Genomic DNA, 23,905 nt, shown 5'->3' on the forward strand with positions numbered 1-23,905 from the left:
TGGGCCTTAGGAAGCATCACCACGAACAAAGCTAGTGGAGGTGTTGGAATTCCAGCTGAGCTATTTCAAATCCTAAAAGATGATGCTGTGAAAGTACTGCACTCAATATGCCAGCAAATTTGGAAAACTCAGCAGTGGCCACAGGACTGGAAAAAGTCAGTTTTCATTCCAATCCCATAGAAAGGTAATGCCAAAGAATTTTCAAACTATCACACAATTGCACTCATCTCACATGGCAACCCACTCCAGTACTCTAGCCTGGAAAATTCCATGGATGGAGGAGCCTGGTAGGCTGCAGTCTATGGGGTCATGAAGAGTCAGATACGACTGAGTGACTTCACTTTCACTTTTCACTTTCATGCATTGGAGAAGGAAATGGCAACCCACTCCAGTGTTCTTGCCTGGAGAAGCCCAGGGACGGAGGAGCCTAGTAGGCTGCCATCTATGGGGTCGCACAGAGTCGGACACGACTGAAGCGACTTAGCAGCAGCAGCAGCACATGCTAGCAAAGTAATGCTCAAATTTCTCCAAATGAGGCTTCAACAGTACATGAACTGAGAACTTCCAGATGTTCAAGCTGGATTTAGAAAAGGCAGAAGAACCAGAGGTCAAATTGCCAACATCTGTTGGATCATAGAAAAAGCAAGAGAATTCCAGAAAAACATCTACTTCTGTTTCATTGACTATGCTAAATCCTTTGACTGTGTGGATCACAACAAACTCTGGAAAATTCTTAAAGAGATGGGAATACCAGACCTCCTGACCTGCCTCTTGAGAAATCTGTATGCAGGTCAGGAAGCAACAGTTAGAACTGAACATGGAACAACAGACTGGTTCCAAATAGGGAAAGAAGTACATCAAGGCTGTATATTGTCACCCTACTTATTTAACTTATATACAGAGTACATCATGAGAAACGCTGGGCTGGATGAAGCACAAGCTGGAATCAAGATTGCCGGGAGAAATATCAATAACCTCAGATATCCAGACACCACCCTTATGGCAGAAAGTGAAGAAGAACTAAAGAGCCTCTTGATGAAAGTGAAAGAGAAGAGTGAAAAAGTTGGCTTAAAACTCAATATTCGGAAAACTAAGATCATGGCATCTGGTCCCATCACTTCATGGCAAATAGATGGGGAAACCGTGACAGGCTTTATTTTGGGGGGTTCCAAAATCACTGCAGATGGTGAGTGCAGCCATGAAATTAAAAGACACTTGCTCCTTGGAAGAAAAGCTATGACCGAAGTCCACGGGGTCTCAGAGAGTCGGACATGACTGAGCAACTGAACTGAACTAACTTCCCAGGAGAGCTAACTAAATAATTGTACTCAGTTCCTGGGTAGGGTGAGAGACCATTACCTAGATGTCCCGTGGCACCCAAATCCCTCCTCCCTCTGATTCTCTTTCCTGGGAGAGTGTCTGGGACATTGTTTAAAGCTAGACCCAGAAGCTGAGCTTCTGAGTAGGTTCAGGGTGTCCGTGGAGCATCCTTGGAGGTAGATTGCATACTCCTTGTGCAGAAACACACCTGTTTCTTGTCTCCTTTGAGTTTCCTCCTCCCGAGCATGTGCCCAGGGAGGTAGCAGCTACTGCTGCTGCTGCTGCTGCTAAGTCGCTTCAGTCGTGTCTGACTCTGTGCGACCCCAGAGACGGCAGCCCACCAGGCTCCTCCATCCATGGGATTTTCCAGGCAAGAGTACTGGAGTGGGGTGCCATTGCCTTCTCCAGTAGCAGCTACAGCAGCAGTCAAACATTTCTTTGCAGAGGGTCCTCATAATTGAGGACTTTTTCTCAGACCTCTCCTCTTCGAGGTAGAGGGGACCTTTATCTTTTCTCCTCACCTTCTCCCTTGAGCAGCTCTGCGAATAGTTAATGGTCGCATTGGTAAATTTCAGATAGACCCATACCAAGCAAATAAGAAGGATTTGAGTTCTCACAGGCAGATGGCCTTTTCAAGTGAGAGTCTTCCAGAGCACATTCCAGATCAGCTTGAAGCCACTGTGGCTCTTCTGAACGACCCTGGGACCACGATGCTGAGAGCTGAGGTCCATCAACTGCTGCTTGTTTGAGAGAACCAGCTCTATGAGCAGGCAGCTTTCTCAGGACGTCCCTGCTCTCAAAGCAGGAGACAAAAGCACTGCTTAAAGCACATGTTAGTGTAGCCCGTGAACCGCTGCCCCTGTAAGGAGAGTCCCTCTTGGGATGGCTTTCCTCACTCTGAGAAGGACCAGCGAAGCCCCTGGCAGGATGGTCTGGTTGGACCTGCAGCCCTGAGGCCCCAGTGGTACCTGAGAGCTTTGCCCAACAACCCTTAGAGCAACCTCATCCAGCCTCTCAGTGCTTCTGGAGGGCAAGGTCCCTCCATCTAGAGGGAGATGAGGGTACAGATGACACAGGAGCATGTGATGACCAGCTCCCACAGTAGATAGTACCATGTATTACCGGCCAGTCCAAGCAGGTGGTTCTCCCGCATGAGGCAGGCAAGGCAGGCCCCAGTGCACTGGCAGTTGTTTCCTATGGCTGCTTCCTGCCTGTCTTCTCTCATCCCTTGGCCATGGGGCTGTGTTTTTATAAACAAGGAAACTAAAGCTGAGAATCCCCTGGCAATCCAGTGGTTAGGACTTGGTGCTTTCACTGCTGTGGGCCCAGGTTCAATTCCTAGTTAGGGAACTAAGATCCCTCGAATTGTGTAGCTCCCCACCCCCCAAAAAAAAGTTATTAAAAAAGAAAAGAAACTAAAGCCCATAGAGTTTAAGCGACTTACACAAGTCACATGGCAAATAAACCAGGATTTAGAACCTGCATCCTGACTCCTAGTTCAGAGCTCTTTCTACCAACCCGGTGGTGTGCAACCCAGGCTGCATGTCAGCATCACCTGTGGAACTTTTAGAAATAACAGTGTCTGTAACTTTATCCGAGAGATTCTATTTTGGTGGTTCTGAGCAATGGGAGCTCCAGCATGGTTAAAAGCTCCCAGGGTGATTTCAGTTACCACTGCCACCTGCCCGTTTTTGTCTCAATCACTTTCATTGTCTGCTTGTGGCTGCAGGTCACAGAGAGCACAGGGGTGCTGTCCCCTCCTGCTGTCACACCTGCTGTGTCCCCATGCTGAACCTTTCTCTGCCCCAGCTCCTTGCAGAGTGCAACAGGGGGGGAATAGATGAATTCACTAAGCAAACATTATTTTTAAGTACTTGCTAAGGTATATGACTCCCATAGATCTGACCAGGATTGCTCTGAGATTCATAATTTGATGTTAAGAAGGTCCTTTGAGTTTCCTGGGTAAAAGGTGCAATGTGAGTTTAAGTAGTATTATTACATTATAAATTTTTGATTAAACAATTCAACTTGACTCATGAGCTAAAGCTGGCAGTAACGATGGCAGATAACTCCTTTATTCAGTGAAACTGTAGGGTACAGGCATTTTTCAAAAGCAAAATAGTCATACTTCTTTTTTACAGTTACTCCTATATTAAGGTAAGTTGTCTCCCAGCTCCAGAAACCTCCCCCAAACAGAAGGATGCTTCAAAATGTTTTATTTAGGATCCCTTTCTTCTCACGTACGTTTTCTATCATCCAAAATTTCTTTCTTGTTGCCTTGGACGTGGGTTATCAGAAACAGCAGGCAGTGCCCACAAGGGCAAGTATTTGCATGTCTTCCCCTAAGATAATATCTTCTCGTTTTCCGTCTTCTAAGATGGGAAGGAGCAGAGGGCTGCCTCTCTCTGTCTCCAGGACCACTGTCATTTCTTATTTTTGCTTCTGGTAACAGAAGTCACTGCTTCCCTACCCTCCCTCCTTTGTGGCTTAAGTGTGAGTTTCAGTTTTTGTTCTTTAAAAGATTTTTTTTAACTTAAATGTGGTCATGACTTGAAAGGAAAAAAATCCAGAGGAAGTAAGGTCAGGTCAGATGGGGGCACATGCAGCAAAGATAAATGACAGCAATGATCAGTTATCATTGTTGCAAGATGATGGCTGGACCGCCACAGACAGGGGTTCACAAGCCTGCACAGCTGAGCCCCCTGGAAGTGCAGAGGGAAAATCCAAATCCTAGCAGACTTTACCAGCTGCTTGCCGTCATCTCCCGTTTCGTGCGAGTGCTGCAGTTCGCCCTCTCTTACAGGGGCCGTGGGAGTAGGAACTTGCTTTAAGCCACAGAATTATCTGGCAAATGCAGAACATCCATATGTGTACACAGCCTTGTCAGATCATGTGTAAAGGTCACAAAATGATTATTAACAACCTCAAACGCCAGGTCGATCACCAAGATTCCCTAGAAAGCCAGTTTTTCACAAGCTTGCAGCAGATACTACCCAGAATTAGGTTGGCTGCCTGTGAAAAATGCAGGGTAACCCTCACGGGTGTCCTTCCAAACCCATTCCAGACCAAGTTTATTTCCCCTCATGTGGTTCTTGAGTGGTTTGGGGATGACCGTGGCTCCCCAGTCTGCATCTTGAGAGTCCTGTTATGATGCAGATCTCTTAGGAACCCCACACCTGACTGCAGAGGGAGAGGCCTTGGGCGCAGAGCTGCCTTCCAGCTGCTCAGATAGGATTCTGTTCTTGACTACATTTGTCTGACAAAGCTGCTAAGGATGGGTGGGGACTTGTTAAATGTGAATTATCCTCTGCTAGTCAATCACCTTGTGTATCCATGAAGCAGTGGTTCTCAACTTTGACTTCATGGGAATTGCCCAAAGGGCGTGTTAGAAATGCACATCACCAGCCCTCCTCTTAGAGATTTTTATGCATTAGGAGTCTGAATTTATCAGGCACCTCCAGGAGATCCTCATGCTGGCTGGCCTCAGAGCACACCTTGATATACTTGCCATAGGCACTCCGTAAGCAGAACATCAAGATGTAGGTTAGAATTTCCATAAGTCCTCAGCCCATGAGAATGGTATTTGAATGACTTTCTTTTATTTTTCTTGTGAGCTCAGCTCTGGCAACCAAGTGCTTCTATCATTTCCTTGTTGAAAATAAAGGCTACTTCTGGAAGGTGGAAAGAGACTTCAAAGGTTTTTTTTAAAAGAAAATTGTTTCTGGAAAATAATTAAAGTTTTATGCTTTTGGAAATTTAAATGCCACCCCAAGATGTTTAGTCATTCATTTCCCAAAATTCTGGTAAGCGTTATCTGTCAGGCCCAGAAGCTCCCAGTGTAGCTGGGAAAGATCATTGCCTTTACAGTGAATTCCCTTACTCCTCTTTCTGGATTAAATGTGCTGTTGTTTCTTTAACCTTTTAAAATTCATAAAATATAACATATATAGAGAGATGCATACAGAACCAAACAGTTCAGTGAATTATCACAAAGCAAACACTCTTGTCATGACTATTCAGGTGAAGTTGTAGAGCATCACTGATACCCCAGAAGCCCCCTCCCAGTCACTTCCTCCCTTCTCCCTCTCTGAGATCACCCCTTTCCTGAATCATAATGACCATTTCCCATGGTAATCACTTTGTCTGGAAGTATGCATTCCTAAACATGGTACTATTTTAAGCTTAATTTACTTTTGTCTTAGTTTTGAGTTTATATACATGGAATTATTAAGTATAATTTTATGTTGGACTTTTACTTTATGTTTGTAAAAGTCACGCATGTATTATTTTTAAAAAATATTTATTTGCTCATTTGGCTGTGCCAGGTCTTAGCTGCCGCACATGGAATCTTTGACCTTTGCTGCAGCATGCAGAATCTTAGTTGCAGCATGTAGGATTTAGTCCCCTGACTAGGAATCAAACCTGGGCCCCCTGCATTGGGAGCTTGGAGGTTTAGCCACTGGACCATCAGGGAAGCCCGCATGCATGTAATGGCATGTGGCTGTAGTTTGTTCATTGGCATTGCTACACCATGTTCTATTATATGAATAGACAATATTTGAACACTCTGATGTTAATGAAAATTTAATGTTTTTCCAATTGGGTCTGTTACAAATAGGGCTGCTGTGAACATTCTTGAACACACCTCTTGGTGAATGTATATATATCCATGTTCTGTTGGATATATGCCTAAGATTGGACATGCTTGATTGTAGGATATACCTGTGTTTTAGTGTTAATAGGTACTGCCATTATCCAAAGTGGTTGTGCCAATTTACACTCCCGCAACAGAGTGTGAGAGTCCCAGTTAACTCCTTGCCAACACTTGCATTATCAGTATTTTAGACACTGGTGGGTATTTAGTGGTAGCTTGTGGTTTCCCTGGTGAGTAGGAAGTTAAAAACCTTTTTGTATATTTATTGAACACCTTGTTATCCTCTCTTATGAAGTGCCTGTTCAATTCACTTGCCCATTTATCTACTGAGTTGTCTTTTTCTCATTGATTTTTATATATACTGAGTTTTTTATATGTACTGAATATAAGCCCTACATTGGTTGTATGTGCTAAAAATACCTTCTTGCATTATGTGGCTTACGTTTTTATATTATCATATTATTATTTGCAACTATTTACATATAATTTACATTGTATTAGCCTAGAGATGATTTGAAGTATACAGGAGGATGTGTGTAGGTTGTATACGAATCCTTCACCATACTGTATAAGAGACTTGGGCGTCTGTGGATTTTGGTGTCCATGGGGTGGGGGAGGAGGTCTTACTTGGAATCAGTGCCCTATGGATACTGAGGGATGGCTGTATTCAATTCTATTTCACTGTGACCAGAAAACATACTCTATAGTCTCAGTCTTTTGAAATGTGTTCTTTCTTTATGGCCCAAGTATGGTCAATTTTTGTAAATTTTCTATGTATGCTCTAAAGACATGTATAATGGTCTGAGTCCTTCAGAGTGGACACCTAAGAATTATTTCTGTAGAAAGAATTACTATCCAAGTGTTAAATATAAATTCTTTAAATACCAGATACTAATTGCCTTTTTCCACCACAAATAAATAAAATATACCAATCTATAGGTCAAAGGAAAACACTAAGTACAAGAAACACGCTTATTTACGATAACATTACTCCGTGCAGTTCTCTTCCGCGTGCCTTATTCTCAGTGGTTTTAAGGATGGCCTCATGATAATTCCACTTTAACATTCAGCTGAGAGCCACATGGTCTTGAGTACCCTGTCCTGATGTGTCTTCTGTTTTTGTAAGAGTCAATATCCTACAAAGAAGAAAGAAACAGCCTGAGCTAGCCCTGCTCCCTGAGCAAAACTACCCACATGGTGGTGCCCCTTTTCTATGAAGAACCCACTGCTTCCAGTCATCTCCTTTCTGAATAGCACCAACTCTTGCCTCTACTTTTCTCATGTTGCTGGTTTATGATGACATCATTAGCTGCAGTTGATTCTATTCCAAGTAAATGATGGTGGTCAGAACAGTGTTCTCTAAGCACTATCGCACGGAACAGGAGTTCTGTAGAATAGTAGAGATGTGGAACACCACTGATGCACAGCTGTGATTCTGAGGAATGTTAATAGATAGTAAGTTTAAAAAAGGGTGTTGTGATACAAGGTTTGGGGACTCCTCCCAAACCACCATCACCTCTGAAACCAACTGCAAGTTCAAGGGTTCCCAAGACTATCACTCTGAATCCAGTCACAAGTTTAGAAGTCCCCAAGTCCATCTTCAGGTTCAGTAATTCACCAGGACTGATGATACTCACGATTATGATGTATGACAGTGAAAAGACACAGATTAACATTATCTAAGGAGAGAGGCACACAGGGTCCAGGAGGCACCAGGCACGAGCTTTCAGTCGTTCTCTCCCAGTGAGCTGTACACGCAGTGCCTGTTCCCCAGCAACAGTGTGTGTCAATACACGTTGAGTATTGACAACCGGAGAAGCTCACCGAGGCTTGGTGTCCAGCATCTTAATTGGAGCTTGGTCGTGTAGACATGGTTGGCCATTTGTGCATCCATTTGTGCATCTCCAGTTCTTTCAGAAGTAGAGCTGGTAACTGCCTGGGCCAATGTTCCCTGGCCTAAATCACACTGTTGTTGTTGTTGTTCAGTCACTCAGTGGTATCCGACTCTTTGCAACCCCATGGACTGCAGTGCACCAGGCTCCTCTGTCCATTATCTTCTAGAGTTTACTCAAATTCATGTCCATTGAGTCAATGATGCCATCCAAGCATCTCATCCTCTGTCATTCCCTTTTTCTCCTGTCCTCAATCTTTAAGCTCCAGTTAAAAAAGATACTCATCTCAGATTGCACATTCCAAGGACTTAGTGGTTACTTCCCAGGAGCTGAGGGCAAAGGCCAGAGCCCCCTTTGGGCAAGGCCAGCCCCTTATTGCACGTACCCACAAGATACAGAGCATGTCATGGCCCATGCTTTAGAAGTCCAGGAGTTCCCCCCACACTGAAGTAAAAACAAATGCCCTGTCCTTATCTACAAGGCCCTGCATGATCTGACCTTTCCATCTTACTCTCGCTTAGTATATTCCAGGCACTCTGATCTTCCTTTGTGTTTGTAAGGACACTGAACTCTCTCCTGGCCTGTGTAGTGGCAGTTCCCTCTGTCTGAAATACTCTTCTCCCCAATCCACACATGATTGGATTCTTCTTGTCATTAGATCTCAGCTTAATAAATGTCATTTCCTCAGAGGCTCCTTTCCTGTCTTCCCAAATTAAAGGAGTCCCTAAGTCAGTCCCTATTCTATTACCTTGTTATGAGTTCATCATAGCAGTGATCACTGCCTATTATTTTCTAGCTCACTTACCTGATAATTTTCTTATTAGTAGTCTCCTGCCATACAAATGCCATAAGAGTAAATTCTTGACTTTTTCTCTATCCTCAACACCTAGGATGTACCAGGACTAGAGTAAATGCTCAATAACTCAATGAATGAATGAACTGATGGATGAATAATAAGCTTTAAAATGCTGGCTTAAACTAGATCCAGTAGAATTCTTTACAGCAAGGCTTTCAGAGCCTTTAATATGCTAGTAGGAATTATGAATCTCTAAGTGTGTATCATGTGTTCATGCTTCTGTGAACACTGTGGCAGGCATATTGATGCAGAAATTTGTCATTTTAAAGGAATCAGATTTGTTTTCACATATAACTAACATTTTGCCAAGTCGCTTCAGTCGTGTCTGACTCTCTGTGACCCTACGGACTGTAGCCCACCAGGTGCCTCTGTCCATGGGATTCTCCAGGCAAGAATGCTAGAATGGTGTTTTGCCATCCTCCAGGGCATCTTCTCAACTTAGGGGTTGAACCCGTGTCTCTTACATCTCCTGCATTGGCAGGTGGGTTCTTTTCCAATAGCACCACTTGGGAAGCCCCAAACAACATTTTAAAGAAAAATAAATCTTAAAATATGGCACATATTCTTTAAAATTCGTCTTTCTCTTTACTGCTCCATCCTTTAGTTGCTGTCTGCAACTAATTGGATTAATTGATTTGTACATGGGTATACGTGTGTAGGACTGCCTTAGGGTCTTCTGTCCACTCTTTTATTTATTATATTAAATCCTCATTGTTACTAGAAGCAGGACACAAAAATAATGATAGTTGTAGGTTTGTGAAAGAGGATTTCAGGCATGGAAGCTTTTGATACCCCTCAAGTTATATTTCCAAAGTGCCCATTGATACCCTGTAGATAAAAGTCTTGACTGTTGACCTGATTCTACTCAATAGAATCAGTTATTGATAGACCTTCTTTTCGCAGTCTTTGATAACAATATTTTTGCAGTTGCTCTTACAAATTCTTTGTGTTGGCTGAATGCCTTGGTACTATAGAAAGTTGTGTTATTTCTGTTGAAAACTTTAGAATTGATGAAGATGTGTGTGTTTCTTTTTAGAGACTAAAGATCCTGGTATGTTTCTTTCCATAAAAATAAGGACTAGAATTGTTGACTGCTACCACTGATGGGTTGAGACTTTTTCCAGATGCTTTTTTTCTTTCTACATCACCCTCCTTCAGTGGCAAGACTAGGTGCCAGCTATTCTGGATTTTAAAAAAAAATTAGAGAGTCTCTGGACAGAATTTTCTCCTATCACGGTTTAGTTTAGGCTTTGCTAGAGCTGATCTATTTGAGTTTTGTCTTTACATGTGGAGCACAGCTGCTCCTGGTCTCTCTACCATGGTGCAGTTTAAACTCCAAACTTCCACCGACTCCCCAGTGAATACGGGGATCACCTCATGTAGTAAATTGGTCCTGCATCACTCCCTGTGCTGACTCTTCCAGTCGAGTACATAAATTATGGGCATATGGGAGGCAGTGAATTCCCTTTGAACCTCTAGTCCTCGGCTCTTGCCTATGGAAACAAGATGTTCTAATTAGAAGTTCAAAGCATACTACACTATAGACTACTATGTAAAGGAACCACCTTCAGAAACAAGGCTTGGTGCTTCCACTTCTGGTCAGCCAGTGTCCTTGTGTTACTACAGCCACATGGCCATTCCCATCCATTGAGTTTACTGCTGCTAGCTGACCACCTCCTGAGTATACCAGTTAATTCTTGAACAAGTTTTAAATCAATCATGAAAATAGTTGTTTAGTCATATAAATTACTACCACAGGATCTATTTACAGCCCAGATTTTACAGACAGATGCCTTGATAAATGTGTTTTTATTTGCTGTGAATAATTTCTGCAGAACGATATTGAAAAAAATGTAATTCACATTTTTCATTAACAAGAAGGCTGCAGTGGTGTGCAGAGCTGTCAATTATCTATGTCTCCAGTCAAGATTGGGCTTCTCCAGGTGTCTCACCAGTAAAGAATCTGCCTGCAATGCAGGAGGTGCAGGAGACATGGGTTTGATACCTGCGTTGGGAAGATCCCCTCGAGGAGGGCCTGGCAACCCACTCCAGCATTCTCGCCTGGAGAATCCCATGGACACAGGAGCCTAGCGGGCTGCTGTCCATGGGGTCACAAAGAGTCGGACACCACTGAAGCGACTGAGCAAACACAAACGCACCAGTCATGATTATTCTGGGATTAATTTGGGACGAATTCAGCTATTCTTGTAGAAAAACATGAACAGTTAGAAAACCTCTTTCTGTAGCCGGAAAAACTCTTTCCATGCAAAAATGAGAGGTAAAATTGAAACCAGAACCCAGTTCTCCAGCCAAGACTCCCTCTGTTGAATCCAGAGGCAAAGGGAAGAGCTGATAATGAGTTTCCTCATCATGAGGGGAAGGCTTAGCTGCCAGAGCCTGAAAAGAATCAACTTCTCAGGTCCACATGGCCCCTCTCAGCCTTTCCTCCCCAGGTGTGTACAGAGGTCTGGAAGCACGGAAGGAATGTCGCAGGAAGTAGCGGCATAGTCCCTGCTCTTAAGCTCATGGTGGGAAGGAGGGCTGAGATCATGGCAGAGCTGGGCTCATGAGCACTGGGCTCTGATGACCTTTGCGGGTTGCTGAATGGCCACCACCCTTGCCTTCCCAGCTGCCAGATCCCTCGTCTGCCCGGGGGACCCTTTTCTGCCCGAGGCTTTCCTGTCACTGATGTTCTGTTTACTGGAGTCCGTTGTTGTCAGAGTGCTCCCAGTAAACCCAGCCCCAAACCCATATCGTAGCCCCCATGACATGCTCTTTTTAAAGTCCCCCAAGTTCCCAGCCCCCAGAGCCCTCCTCCAGCCAATCCCTGCATCAGAGTTCCCAGGACTTGTTGCCTGAGAGCTGACAGTTCAAAGCTTAGAGGAACTTGAAGCTCAAGTTTCTTATGAATACTATTCCAAACTATTCTGGATTCAGTAGGCTTTGGGGAGTGGCTGAGAAATCCATTGAAAAATTTCTGGAGGAAGTTTGTATGATCCTCAAAATGCTATTTTTAAATTTTGCCTTGTTTCAGAAAATTAAGAAACAAAAAAGTGGGAATATAACTCATATACCTGATTCTAAAAGTAGAGATAGATAGCTCATGCTTATAAGCATATATGCATGTAAAATCAGAGACTTTAAACAGGAGATGGAGAGAGACACATGGTGATCTGAGTGACTTACACCAGATGGAATTGACATACACACACTGCTGTATTTAAAATAGAAAACCACCAAGGAGACACTGAATAGCACTCTGCTTAATATTCTGTAATAACCTAAATGGGAAAAGAATCTGAAAAAGGATGCATATATATGTATAACTGATTCACTTTGCTGTACATCTGAAATGAATACAACTTTGTTAATCAACTGTACTCCACTAAAAAACAAACAAACAACAAATCACAACAACAACAACAAAATCCAGATGGAATGAGTTGGGTGGTGTTTAGAGTGAGGGGCCAGAAGGAGCAGGATTGCATCTTGCCAGCACAGAGTGAGTGTCCCACAAGGTAAACTGGAGGTAGACAGAGTTAGAAGCAGATGATTACCCTTCAATAGGTTTTATTTGTTCATTTATTTTTATTTATTTGGCTGCATCAGATCTTAGTTGCATTATGCAGGGTCTTTCATTGAGGCATACTGGCTTCTCTCTAGTTGCAGCATTCAGTTGCCCCGTGATATGTGGGATCTTAGTTCCCTGACCAGGGATCAAACCCACATCCCCTGCAATGGAAGGTGGATTCTTAACCACTGGACCACCAGGGAAGTCCCTAGTTCTATTGTATCTTTTAATCATTCTGTTGCATGGGCTGCTGATCCCCCCACTGCCCTTCTTCTGACTCCTACCATGGCTCTTTCCCTCCCAGAGCAGAAGTCAAAGCAGAGCTGAGAACCACAGCCTCCATCTGCCCCTACCTTGGCAGATGAGCAGATTGTCCCACGTTCTGTCTTCCCGACATAACGAAACAATGTTGTATAGGTTGGGGTGTGCTGTGTCTGTGCTAAGTCGCTTCAGTCGTGTCTGACTCTTTGTGACCCTATTAACTAGCCCACCAGGCTCCTCTGTCCATGGGATTCTCCAGGCAAGAATACTGCAGTGGGTTGCCATTTCCTTTTCCAATAGGTCGAGGTACCAGATCTTGAATCGTTCATGAAAAGTGATGATTAGCTTCTGCTCTGTTTGTAGGAGACAGTAGCTGCTTCATCTGAGCCTTTGTGATAGTGGCAGTAGTAGGTGCTGCTCTATTTATTCAAAATTATCTTTGTAAAAACAGATAAGGTGGATGGGAAATGCTAACAGCCAATACAGCCACAGCTCAGCCCCCTGCTGTTCTGCAAAGCGTATTTCCTTATCAGGCCCTGGCCCTGGCCCCCCAGGTAGAGGCAGCAGAACTGGGTGAGACCAGCCAGCCAGGCTGTTTGGTGCTGTGTACCACCCACAGACGCCACCAAGTGGGCAACCCGCCGGACAGTTCGGGTGAACCCCCAGCTTTGATCTTTCTTCACTCGTTTCCAGAATTATCTGTAACCTCAGCTGTAGGGTGTGAAGTGTCAAAGGCAGAAAACCAGGTTCCTTTTGGGCTTGGACCTCTGCACCCACAACTCCTCTTCCTGTTTCTCTGTGAAGAAGATTCTCCAGCTTCTACTGCTTGTCCTTGGGACCTGAGCCTTAATGATAAATAAGGAACCGTTTATCAGATTGCCATGTAGATCGAGACCAAGTCTGAAAATAGGAGCTTTCTTGTGAAGCTGTGAACCACAATGGCTTTGAATTCCAAAAATAATGTATCCTTTTTGCACAATTGCAGATTGCCGCATCCCGCAAATTGAAGATGCTGAGATTCATAACAAGACATACAGACACGGAGATAAGCTAATCATCACTTGTCATGAAGGATTCAAGATCCGGTACCCCGACCTATACAACGTGGTTTCGTTATGTCGTGATGACGGAACGTGGGACAATCTGCCCATCTGTCAAGGTAGGGGCAGATGGAGGCTGTGGTTCTCAGCTCTGCTTTGAGACTCGACTGCAGATCCAGTGCACATTTCTCTAATAAGATGGCAGTTGTTTAGTCGCTCAGTCGTGTCCGACTCTTTGCGACCCCATGGACTGTAGCCTGCCAGGCTCCTCTGTCCAGGGAATTTCCCAGGCAAGAATACTGGAGTGGGTTGCTGTGCCCTCCTCCAGGGGATCTTCCCGACACAAGGACTGAACCCACGTCTCTTGCACTGGCAGGTGGATTCTTGACCACTGAGCCACCTGGGAAGCCGGCAAGTGACAAAGGGAAACACAGAGTCATGCACACACCGTGGTTCAGCTGTTCTGCACTCTGATCACCAAAGCTCTGTTTTTGGAATCTTCACATCGATCCCTGTGATTCTCTCTAGCTCCCTATACCCAGCTTTAAAGTTTAAAAGTTTAAATGGAAAATACTTTATTCTTTAGAATGCTGGCTGTCTCCTTTATTCTAAGAAACCAAAAGTAGTTGCAGAATTAGGAGCTTTGTAACTGGGTTGTGAACACAATGATGAACTATTGTATATTTAATGGAAATAACACAGCATTTATACTGATTTCGGTTGTGGTACGAATATATTTAAAGCCAATCTTACAGAGGCCATTTTCTCTTAATAATGTTATCCTTTTTTATAATGCATGAGGAGCAGAAAAATAATCAAATTCAAATTTCATCCAAACCAGACGGTGAATATTTATCCTCTTGCATTTTTTAAATTTGCCTGAGCCGACACAGAGGGCCCTGTTTGTGAAAATAAGCCCTCCAGTTCACATTAATTCTGATTTTTATTTTTTGACATGTGACTTGGACCAAAGGACCAAGAAGCCCATGCATAATTCATCATCCAAGGGAAAGGGCGAGCAGCCTTATTTGCACCAAAAGCACTGGCATGTTAAAGTTGAGGCGGATGTCAACTTTCTGCTTGGAAATCACCACTGGCAGACTCTGATATTGCTTTGCATGCCCCATAGTTGGAAATAAATCATTTCCTCATGCGAGAGCTTAAGAGCCATGGCCCCTTGAAGAAACAAAGGCTTCAGGATTAGAAGGACCAAGACAGTCCAGGTCCTCACCTTCCTGCATGTCCCCCCGAAACTTCCTGTGTGCTGAGATGTTATGCGTTACCTTGTTAAAGGAGATGCATGATTTATTTGCACTGTCAGAGACTCTCCTTAGAATCAGCAGCGGTGTTTTAGGTGGGGCTGTTTATCCAAATGAACTTTATTAACCACTGCTTCGTTCTGGTCCTGCGGCGATATCCAAACCAATATAATAATTTCAGACTCCAACCCCTTCTTGGTTTTACATTTTCCACTTTTCTTTTGGTTCTCCCACGCTTTCCATTTCCTTTTATGTCATGTAAATACACGATGCTTCTTTAGGAGTTCTTTTTGCCCCAGTGATTTTCTTTCTTAAATGCCCTATGGTGATAGACATCTTGGAGTGTCATCGTTAGGAGTTCAAGTGCAGGCTTTTTCTTGCTCTATCTGGGACCCCTTACCCCTCCACCACCACTTACTACATCTCAGTCCTTAACACAGCTTTGATGAGGTTTTTTTTTTTGCAACAACAAATGAGCTGGCTGCTACTCTTGAGAGGTGTGCTTCTTTCGAGAGCAGTACAGCCTACGGCCACCTTCATCCCTCCTCAGAGCCCTTGGTCCCCACAGAGAAGGTGCCCCTGTTCTGGGCCCTGATCCCCCTTCCAGCCCCTGTACCTCGCCTCCCATCCTCACAGACACAGCAGGGTTGCTGTAGAGAGTCTGACACTCTGGAGTCCCTGAGGGGAATATAATTGGCCCTTCGAGTGACAGTTCATCCTGTAATTTTTATTTGTACCTATAGATCCAGGGGTTAAAGCCTGAGGAGCCTTCTCTCTATTATCTCAAAGCGCAAATAGAAATCACATTCAGCTATTGAGTTGAAGCCAGTTTTCTACTGTATTTTTAGGACAGGCTGTCAGAAACCAAGAGTGGCATAGCTTTCCTTCTCTGATTAGCTGCACATGTTACAACCGCCACTTCCATCTCCTTTTGGAGTTGGATGGGAGCTGTCTCAAGGCCATTCCCTGCACCCCTCACCCCCCCGCACCCAGGAACTTTGTGTTTTAGGTGATGCTTCCTTCTCTCTGTGGGTCAGAGTCAGTTTTTTTACTTAGGGGATGCAGTTATCCACGTGGGTAACTTAGAACTGCACTCCTCCCCAGGAGGGGGAATGGGAACTGTCATATGCTCAGTCATTTGAACCCTGCTCAGGAGTTCTAACACCACCCTGTTTGTGTTGATTTGCTTATCTTTTTTTTCCCCCTCAGTTATTGATCCTGTTTATTCCTGATTGCCAGCTTCCCTCCCCCCATTTCTCTTTTGCCATGAACACTGTCAGTTTTCAGCTTAAAAAAAAAAATTGTTTGAAACTTCGGTGGTTAAGACTCTGCAGTTCCAATACAGGGGGTGCAGTTTCGATCCCTGGTCAGGGAACAAAGATCTCACATGCTGTATGGTCAGCCAAAAACTAATTTTTTTAAAGATTAAAAAAAAAAAAGATTTAAGGCTGCTGGGACTGCCAGAAAGAATGGCCTAACACCACGTGTTTCTGATCTGGTCCATCCTGAGTGTGGCAGGTTCTGGGCAGGGATCTTTGGGGTCTGTGGGGTCTTCAGGGCTCCGGGACACCAGGCTGCAGTGGGGAAGGTTGACACTAGCACAGCCCCAGAGTGAATACCTCCTGCATTCTGTACCCCCTCGTTCACTCTGGTCCTGCTCTGATATGGATGCCACATTCTGGGGCACTGACCCAAGCAGTTCACTCAACACAGAGCTCTCTATCACTTGTAATATGCCACAAAGTCAGCTTAGGAGAGGAATTCCATCACTCGCTGCTGTGCGTGCTCAATATAATTTGTACTAGGTGATTGGAAGGGAAAGTAGATATTCCCGTTATCTGTTATTTACTTCACACACAATTAGTTCTCTCTGGGAAGAGCACCAGCTCTGCAGAGTCATTATTCCCTCCAGTGAAACTGCTGAAGCCAATAAGAAACTCCATGATCACAGTGGATGCCACACCAAGAGGGATGCTGTACCATGAGGAATGTTCCACTGGGCTGCACAGGCTTCAGGACAAAAAGGCAGCTACTGATTTACAGAAGGAGGCATCCAGGTCTCGTGCGCACTCAGACGGCACACAGAATTCTGTGCACAGACTTGCTATAGCAGATCTGCACAGAGTCTGGTGCCCCCAGCAGCAGCCACAGCGGCAGCACCTGAAAACTTTTAGCAGTGCCGATGCTTGAGCTCTGCATGGACCCAACGGACCAGCAGCTCTAGGGGTGGGGCCCAGCAGTCTGTCCCTACCAGCCCTCTCTCTGGGTTACGTTCAAGTTTGAGAACCACTGTGCTGCACGCTGCTTTCCTAGTTCACCTAAAACACAGCTGAATTTTTCAAAATTTTATTGCACCGTGTCAGGCAGGTGTCTATTCCATCAGTTGTTGCCCTGGAATCCAATTTGCATCCCAATATTGGTGGCTCAGATGGTAAAGAATCTGCCTGCAATGCAGGAGACCTGGGTTTGATCCCTGGGTCAGAAAGATCCCCTGGAAAAGGGAACGGCAACCCACTCCAGTCTTCTTGCCTAGAGAATTCCATGGACAGAGGAGCCTGGCAGGCTCAGTCCCTGGGACCACAAAGAGTCAGACATGACTGAGAGACTAACACACACACATTCTCAAGCCGCCACCCGCTGAAACGGTTGGAATGTCTCTTATTTCTGTGGCACGTTAGTTTTTCTCAGCCCTGATGGCACTCAAAGTTTACTTGGGGAGCTTTAAAAAGATAGGGGTACCCAGGCTGTGCATCAACCTTGGGCACAGAGCCAGCTATTGGTGTTTTTAAAAATTTCCTCAGGTGATTCTAATGAGCAGCCAGGGCTGGGACTATCAGCCAGGGGGTCCTGAGCCTCAGCCACACCTCCCTTTACCTCTTCCCTACTTGTCTGACCCTCTTGGACCCACTTGCAACTATAAAAGCAAATGCCTGCTTTAGAAAGAGGATAAATACAGAGAGGGGGTCTGAGCATGTAAGACCAAGGTGCGCAGTCCTCAGAGGCCGTGCCACATGTACAGCGGGGGAATCCAAAAGACGTATAGCGCTTCGTCTTTCAGGTGTATGAAGGTAACCTCATAAAGATACTTCCCCTTGTCTTTCCCACGTCGCAGGCTGTCTGAGACCACTTGCCTCTTCTAATGGCTACGTGAACATCTCCGAGTTCCAGACCTCCTTCCCAGTGGGAACTGTAATCTCCTATCACTGCTTTCCTGGATTCAAACTCGAGGGGTCAGAGTATCTTGAATGCTTGCACAACCTTATCTGGTCGTCCAGCCCACCCCGGTGCCTTGCTCTGGAAGGTAACACATCTTACCTTGTGGAAGTTGAATTTTGGCTTATTAAAGTGGAGGTTTCCATAGGAGGTGCAGAGCTGAGAAATTACGATCAGCAATAACTTTTGTTCCCTGAGTACACATTGCTTGCCTCTGTCCCGAGCAGAGGCAGCAAGCCTGGTTATCTGCCACGAAGCAATACTTAAACAGCCAGACATAAAACTGGCTTCCCCTGTCCTTAAGCTTAAAGGGGATGAAAGAGAAAACTTTCAAGCATCAAAGGTTAAACTGCAAAATATTGCAAAGTTAAATGAAATGTCTTCAAAAATTAATTTTCTCTGCACCAAACAAAAACAGATTGTATTATGGCATTGTTAATCTCACCCCTTGTTTTTATTGTTGTGTCAATGTTTCTTCCTATTTCCATGCGTTTTATGGCTTGGTTGTAAATGTTTTGCTGCAAGCACACACTCAGAAGTCTGAAACCAAGAGATCTTTCCTTCTCGTTTTGGTTAAATATATATGATTATTTTTGAGTGTGGTTCACCTAAAGACCGCTAATCAGTAGTATGAAGTAGTGGCAGTGGGTGGTGGGGGGGGCGGTCGGTAGTCAGAGCATCCATTGCCAGAATCAAGCCAGTGTCTGTGATTGCAGAGTTTTAAAAACTTCCTAGGGAAGTTGGGCCTGCTGGCTCAGCTTTCACTTTAATTCTGGTCTTGAAATTATGACGGAAGGAAACACATGCCGATTTACTTCTTGGCATCTGAATACAGTGGACAGGAGGGGGAAGAAAAAATGGAGAAATATGGGGAAAGGAAAAAATGAAAGGAAATCTCTAATCAGGAACCCCTCCAAAACCCATTGATAGCTTTTCTTGGGAAACAGATCAAAACAGAATAGAACGTAGAAACCAGCAAGTTCTTACAAGCACCATCTCTACGCATGCACCTCAGTGTAGGATGAGGTTAAAATGGGAGGTGTGTTGGGGGCGGAGGGCAGTGATCAGCGGCATCTCCTAAGGAAGACCATGAATTAGAGTGGGTTGGCTGGAGCCATGGAGCCTCTTTGAAGGGAAAGGGGGAGGAGATGAAAGGGAGGGGAGCCTGGTGCTTGGAGAAGTGAAGTTGCCAGCCTGGGCCATCAGTGGTGCTGTTCTCCTAGGCTGGTAAGTGGACCCCCCACTCACCCCTACTTCCCACTCATCCTAAATCTCCTAGATCAGAGCCCACTGATGGGGATGTCAGATAAAGTACCAAAAGCCAGTTAAATCTGAATTTCAGATAAACAACAAATAATTGTTTAATATGGACATGTCCTAAATATTGAGTGGCCCTTACTTATGGACAACAGTTACTCTTTGTAATTTTTGTTTATCTGAATTTCAGCAATAACTCAGTGTCCTATATTTTCATTTGTGAAATCTGGCAACCCTAGCCTAGAGAGAGAAGGTCATCCCCTCTGTTTCCACTGGGAACCACCACTGGCAGGTGAGGTGAGCACAAGCTGCTGATGAATGTGGGCTTTTCTGGTTCCTGGAGGTTTCTCCCTGCTCCGATAACCAGAACGAGAGGACTAGTTACTAAAAAAAAATCATGTTACGATTATATCCATTTGAAATGCCTGTCTTCAAATCTTTTCAAATTTGGTTTAAATGTCTTTCAAGCCATCATATTCTAAGCTTCATTTGGGGACTTTGAAAGCAGTGTTTCTGGAGCTTAGGGAATATGATGTGAATAGGCATAAAACAAAATCTCACTTTAAGGGGCAAAGAGTTAAGTTTATGAACAGGAGGCTGTGACTAACTTCTGATTGGAAATGAGTCTCATGGCTTAAAACCTGTTTCCTTTTCCTCTGCCAGCCTGTGCTGTGATGGAGGGGGACACTAAAAATCCAGGTGACAGCTGCCTGTGACAAGAAAGCCACCTAATACCATTTTTTCCTCCATAAAAAAAGTCTTTACATCCTTATTTTCAATAAATACATGTTTCTTTCAATTATCTGATGCAATTAGTTTGTGAGACCTTTAAATGGTACCCTGGCTAAAGGCACCAAAGGCATGATTCTGAGAGACGCAGGGTGGACTAAAGGACTTTTTGTCTCAAGACTTGATAGAAACTGGGTTAAGTTAAGCAGTGTATTAAAATAAAAGGTAAGGATTCATGAAAAACGAATCTAGATACACCTGAATATTAGAGTTTCTTTAACTCTTACTTGAATTGTGTATCATCTTATTCAAGGGCTGTGCCTTGTTTATGCAAATTGTCAAAGGGTGATCAACATAGATGCAGTATCCCAAGGGAATCTACCCACCTCATTAATACATCACCCCCTTCATTTTTTTTTTTTTCTTTTTTTGGTCTTCCGGAGCACACGATTTGATTTTTCTTGATGGAAGAATGAAAATGATTACACTGTGCTGGGGGATCATGATGCTCTTGGGGACTTTGAAATATTAGGCAGTTCTGACCCCTGAAGTGACCACGTCTGCACAGCTGGACTGGGGAAGCCTTTCTCCATGAGCTTTTTTCATCCCCTTCCGTATCCTGTCTCCCTACTAATCCATCAATCCATCACATATCAGTGTACCTGTCACTACAGCTTCCTCCACCCCTGGAGCTCTTTTCCTAACCTGCCACCAGCTTGAAGATGGGATCACCAGGATGGTCATAGAGGTGCTGTGGGCTATTGATTACAGTGTGAATTACCATCCGACTAGCTGAGTTCACATCCTGAGTCTCCTACTTAATCATGTTGACTCAGGGCAAGTCACTTAGCTTCTATCAGTCTCTATGTCCTTGTTTATAAAGTGAGGGAGATGATTATACTTGTGGGACTAGGAAGACTATGAGGATCCAGTGTGATAACACTGTAACACTTTTAATGAAGGGCTGGATACAGGGTAGGTGGTCAATGAAGTGTCCATCATTATTATTGCTCTTAGAATTGTGTACAGAGGCACAGTAAAAGAGACTCTGAGCCTGGCTGTGAATAAAGTGCCCAGGTCTTTATGCATTTACATTGTAACATTGTTTTGGTTGTTCAGATTCAGTTTTGGTTACTTGCACACTCTTTTTTCCCTCCACCTTCAAAGCCAGCAGCATAGCGTCTTCCAACCTCCCTCCTCTCCGACCTCTGCTTCTGTTATTCTTTTCTTGAAGTTACTGATATACTTTTAACTGTGTTTGTATTAACATGAATCCCAGATAATAGAAGGAAATATTAAGCAGTAATAAGAATTGCTGTGAGTCTTGAGAGCTTATTATGTGTCAGAATGTTTGACACAGTATCTCATTTAGTCCTCCTATTGTCTTTGTGAGACACGAGCTTTTTTTTTAACTATTTATTTATTCAGCTGCTCCAGGGTCTTAGTTGTGACACACAGAGTCTTTGATTTTTGTTGCCATGTGAGGGATACAGTTCCCTGACTGGGGATGAACCACAGGCCCCCTGCATTGGGAACAGAGTCCTAGCCACTGGGCCACCAGTAAAATCCTGACAATTACTATTTTTAATCTCATTTTACTGATGAGCAAACCCAGGTTTCTAAAGATTCAGTAACTTACCCAAGGTCACACGGCTCCTAAGTGGGGGAATGGGGACTCGGACGTGGATCTTTGCCATTCCAAAGCTCATGCTCTTCCTCACCAAGGTACATTATCTGATTATGCATTATCCAGTTTGTTCTGATTTCTTTACAATTCTTACAACTATTTTTTTAAAGCGTCAAAAAATTCAGAAGAGTGATCACACAGCAAGGGGTTTGTCCTTCTAGTCCAGTTGGCCTCCCTGTAGAACTCCTAGCTGCAGGGAGCCATGAGTCCAAAGGAGATCCTGCTGCCCACCAGGGGGGTGGAGCACCCTCCCCACTGCCCCCCAAGTGCCCATTGGTCACCCCATTACAGCAGAGCCTCACTTCAGCCCCTGGACTGCTCAGGGATGGTGTCCCCTTTCGCAGACCTGGAGACTGACACCTTGAAGGCTGTCAGTGGCCTGACTTTTCCACACCTCCAGTTCTGGGCTGGGCTTTTTCTACCTCATGGTGCCTCCCCGCTCTAGTGGCATGGAGCAGGCTTTGCTGGTTCCAGTGTCACGTGGCAGCTGTCACACTCAATGTCAGCAATCCCATCATTGAGGTCTGGCTTCATGAAGGACTTTATAATTTGAAAGGAAAAGCTCTGGAAGCTTCACCAAGGGTGGCAAGAATTCTAAGGCCGGGTAGGAAGTTGTGAGTGATATGTTTCAAGGTCTGGGCTGTAGTACCCAGCTTATGTCTGTTTTCCCACAGCCAGGTTCTGGGGGCGGAGAAACACCTGAAATCATAATATTTTGGACCAGAATGTTGGCTGTATCAGTTTAAATTACATGAATATATAAATTTGAGCCTGGAAGGAGCCCCTTGGGTTTCTGTGTGCTGGTCTGTCTCACTGTAGGTCTGGGTGCTTTTCCTTATCTCTGTGTATCTTAATGTTTTCCATTCTTAGGCCATCTTCACCTCTGAGGGTCTCATCTCTCTCTCTTTCACACATACATACATGTACACACACACACATGGAATCCAGGCAATCTTTTAAAAAAACTATGACAATGAGTGTGGGCAATTTCTCATTTGTAAGTGCTAAGAACTTGGTTTACATTGTCAGCAGTGTTTATTAAACACCTGGTAGGCACAGAGCAACACCAAATTGGGCTCTGGGGAATTGTAAAGAAAGAAAAGAACATCATTCCTTGTTTTGAAGAGCTTATAGTTTAATGGGGAGACTAAGATGACAAATCCCATTCCCTGGAGATGAGCGTCATCACAGATGGCACCAAGTGTGCCTGCAGTTAGCTTTACCAAGGGGCATATGCGTGCTTCTGCTTTGGAAAGGGTGGAAGGGAAGTTCTGATAAGTGGTATTGCAATTGTAAAATGAAAATTTCTATCTAGGGTTTATGAGTTTTGGGGTTCTTTTCCCTGGAGATCAAACAGAATCATGTTTGTTTTGTCTCTGGGCTTTGGAAAGAGAGAAAGGGTCTAAATGTTTCACTTATCCTGAAGGACCATGCATTTTGAAGCTCTGTAGAGCTCATTAGCCAAGGCAACATGCCTTAATGTGTGTGCGGAGTATGCTGGCCCAGTGGTTCGAAGGTGGAAAATAGGAGGACATTGATTTCATTCACTATGACTTAGGTGGGGGCTTCCCCAACGCTGACCTTTCAAAGCAGACCTGACCTTATTAGAAGCTGAATATCCAAAACATTTTGTTTTTAAATCCAACCAGTTCCCAAACTCAGAATGCCTAAACCAGTTCCCTGGGCCTGCCCCTTACCATCCATTTCACTGCTCAAGTGGTCAGAGATGGAAGCTTAATCAGTTTCAGATTTAGTTACAAGGAAGGCAACAGCGTTATTTCCAAAGAACCTTCTAGTACTCAGGATTCCTTTTGGATCGGCGTCCTTACATAAGAAAAGAAGGAGAAATAAGAAACAGAAAAGCCTTGTTTGGCCAAATATGAAATAACTTGAAAGGTTCCAGTTTGGGATCAAAACTCAAAGCCAGGCTGGATGGAGAGGGATCCCAGCTCCAGAGCCGCCCTCAGCCTTTGCAGTGTGCTCTGCTCCAGAGTCAAACTCTTCTTCTGGGATAAGAGGCAACAGTAAGCATCTCTCCCTCTAGGAGCTCTGCCTTCGCCCAGAACTGCCTCAGGACTTTAAACAAATCCTGTGTAGGAACAAGAAAGAAGATGGAGGAGCCCAGGCCTCCCCAGATAAGACCTGCCCTGTGTCTTATTCTTGGTG

At 44.3% G+C, this 23,905-nt stretch overlaps 1 protein-coding gene across 9 annotated transcripts in view; it reads left to right on the plus strand.

The window, feature by feature from the left end:
- SUSD4 (sushi domain containing 4) overlaps positions 1-23,905 on the plus strand; it is a 133,295-nt gene that overhangs the window by 81,942 nt on the left and 27,448 nt on the right. For all 9 annotated transcript variants that reach the window (XM_081485688.1, XM_081485685.1, XM_081485689.1 and 6 more), the window contains 2 exons: positions 13,540-13,713; positions 17,966-18,154. In XM_081485688.1, the coding sequence (XP_081341814.1) occupies positions 13,540-13,713; positions 17,966-18,154 (363 nt within the window). The remainder of the gene's footprint in view (positions 1-13,539; positions 13,714-17,965; positions 18,155-23,905) is intronic.

This window comes from Giraffa tippelskirchi, chromosome 5 (assembly GCF_054371585.1).
Source record: "Giraffa tippelskirchi isolate mGirTip1 chromosome 5, T2T-mGirTip1v1.2.pri, whole genome shotgun sequence".
NCBI classification, from domain to species: Eukaryota; Metazoa; Chordata; class Mammalia; order Artiodactyla; family Giraffidae; genus Giraffa; species Giraffa tippelskirchi.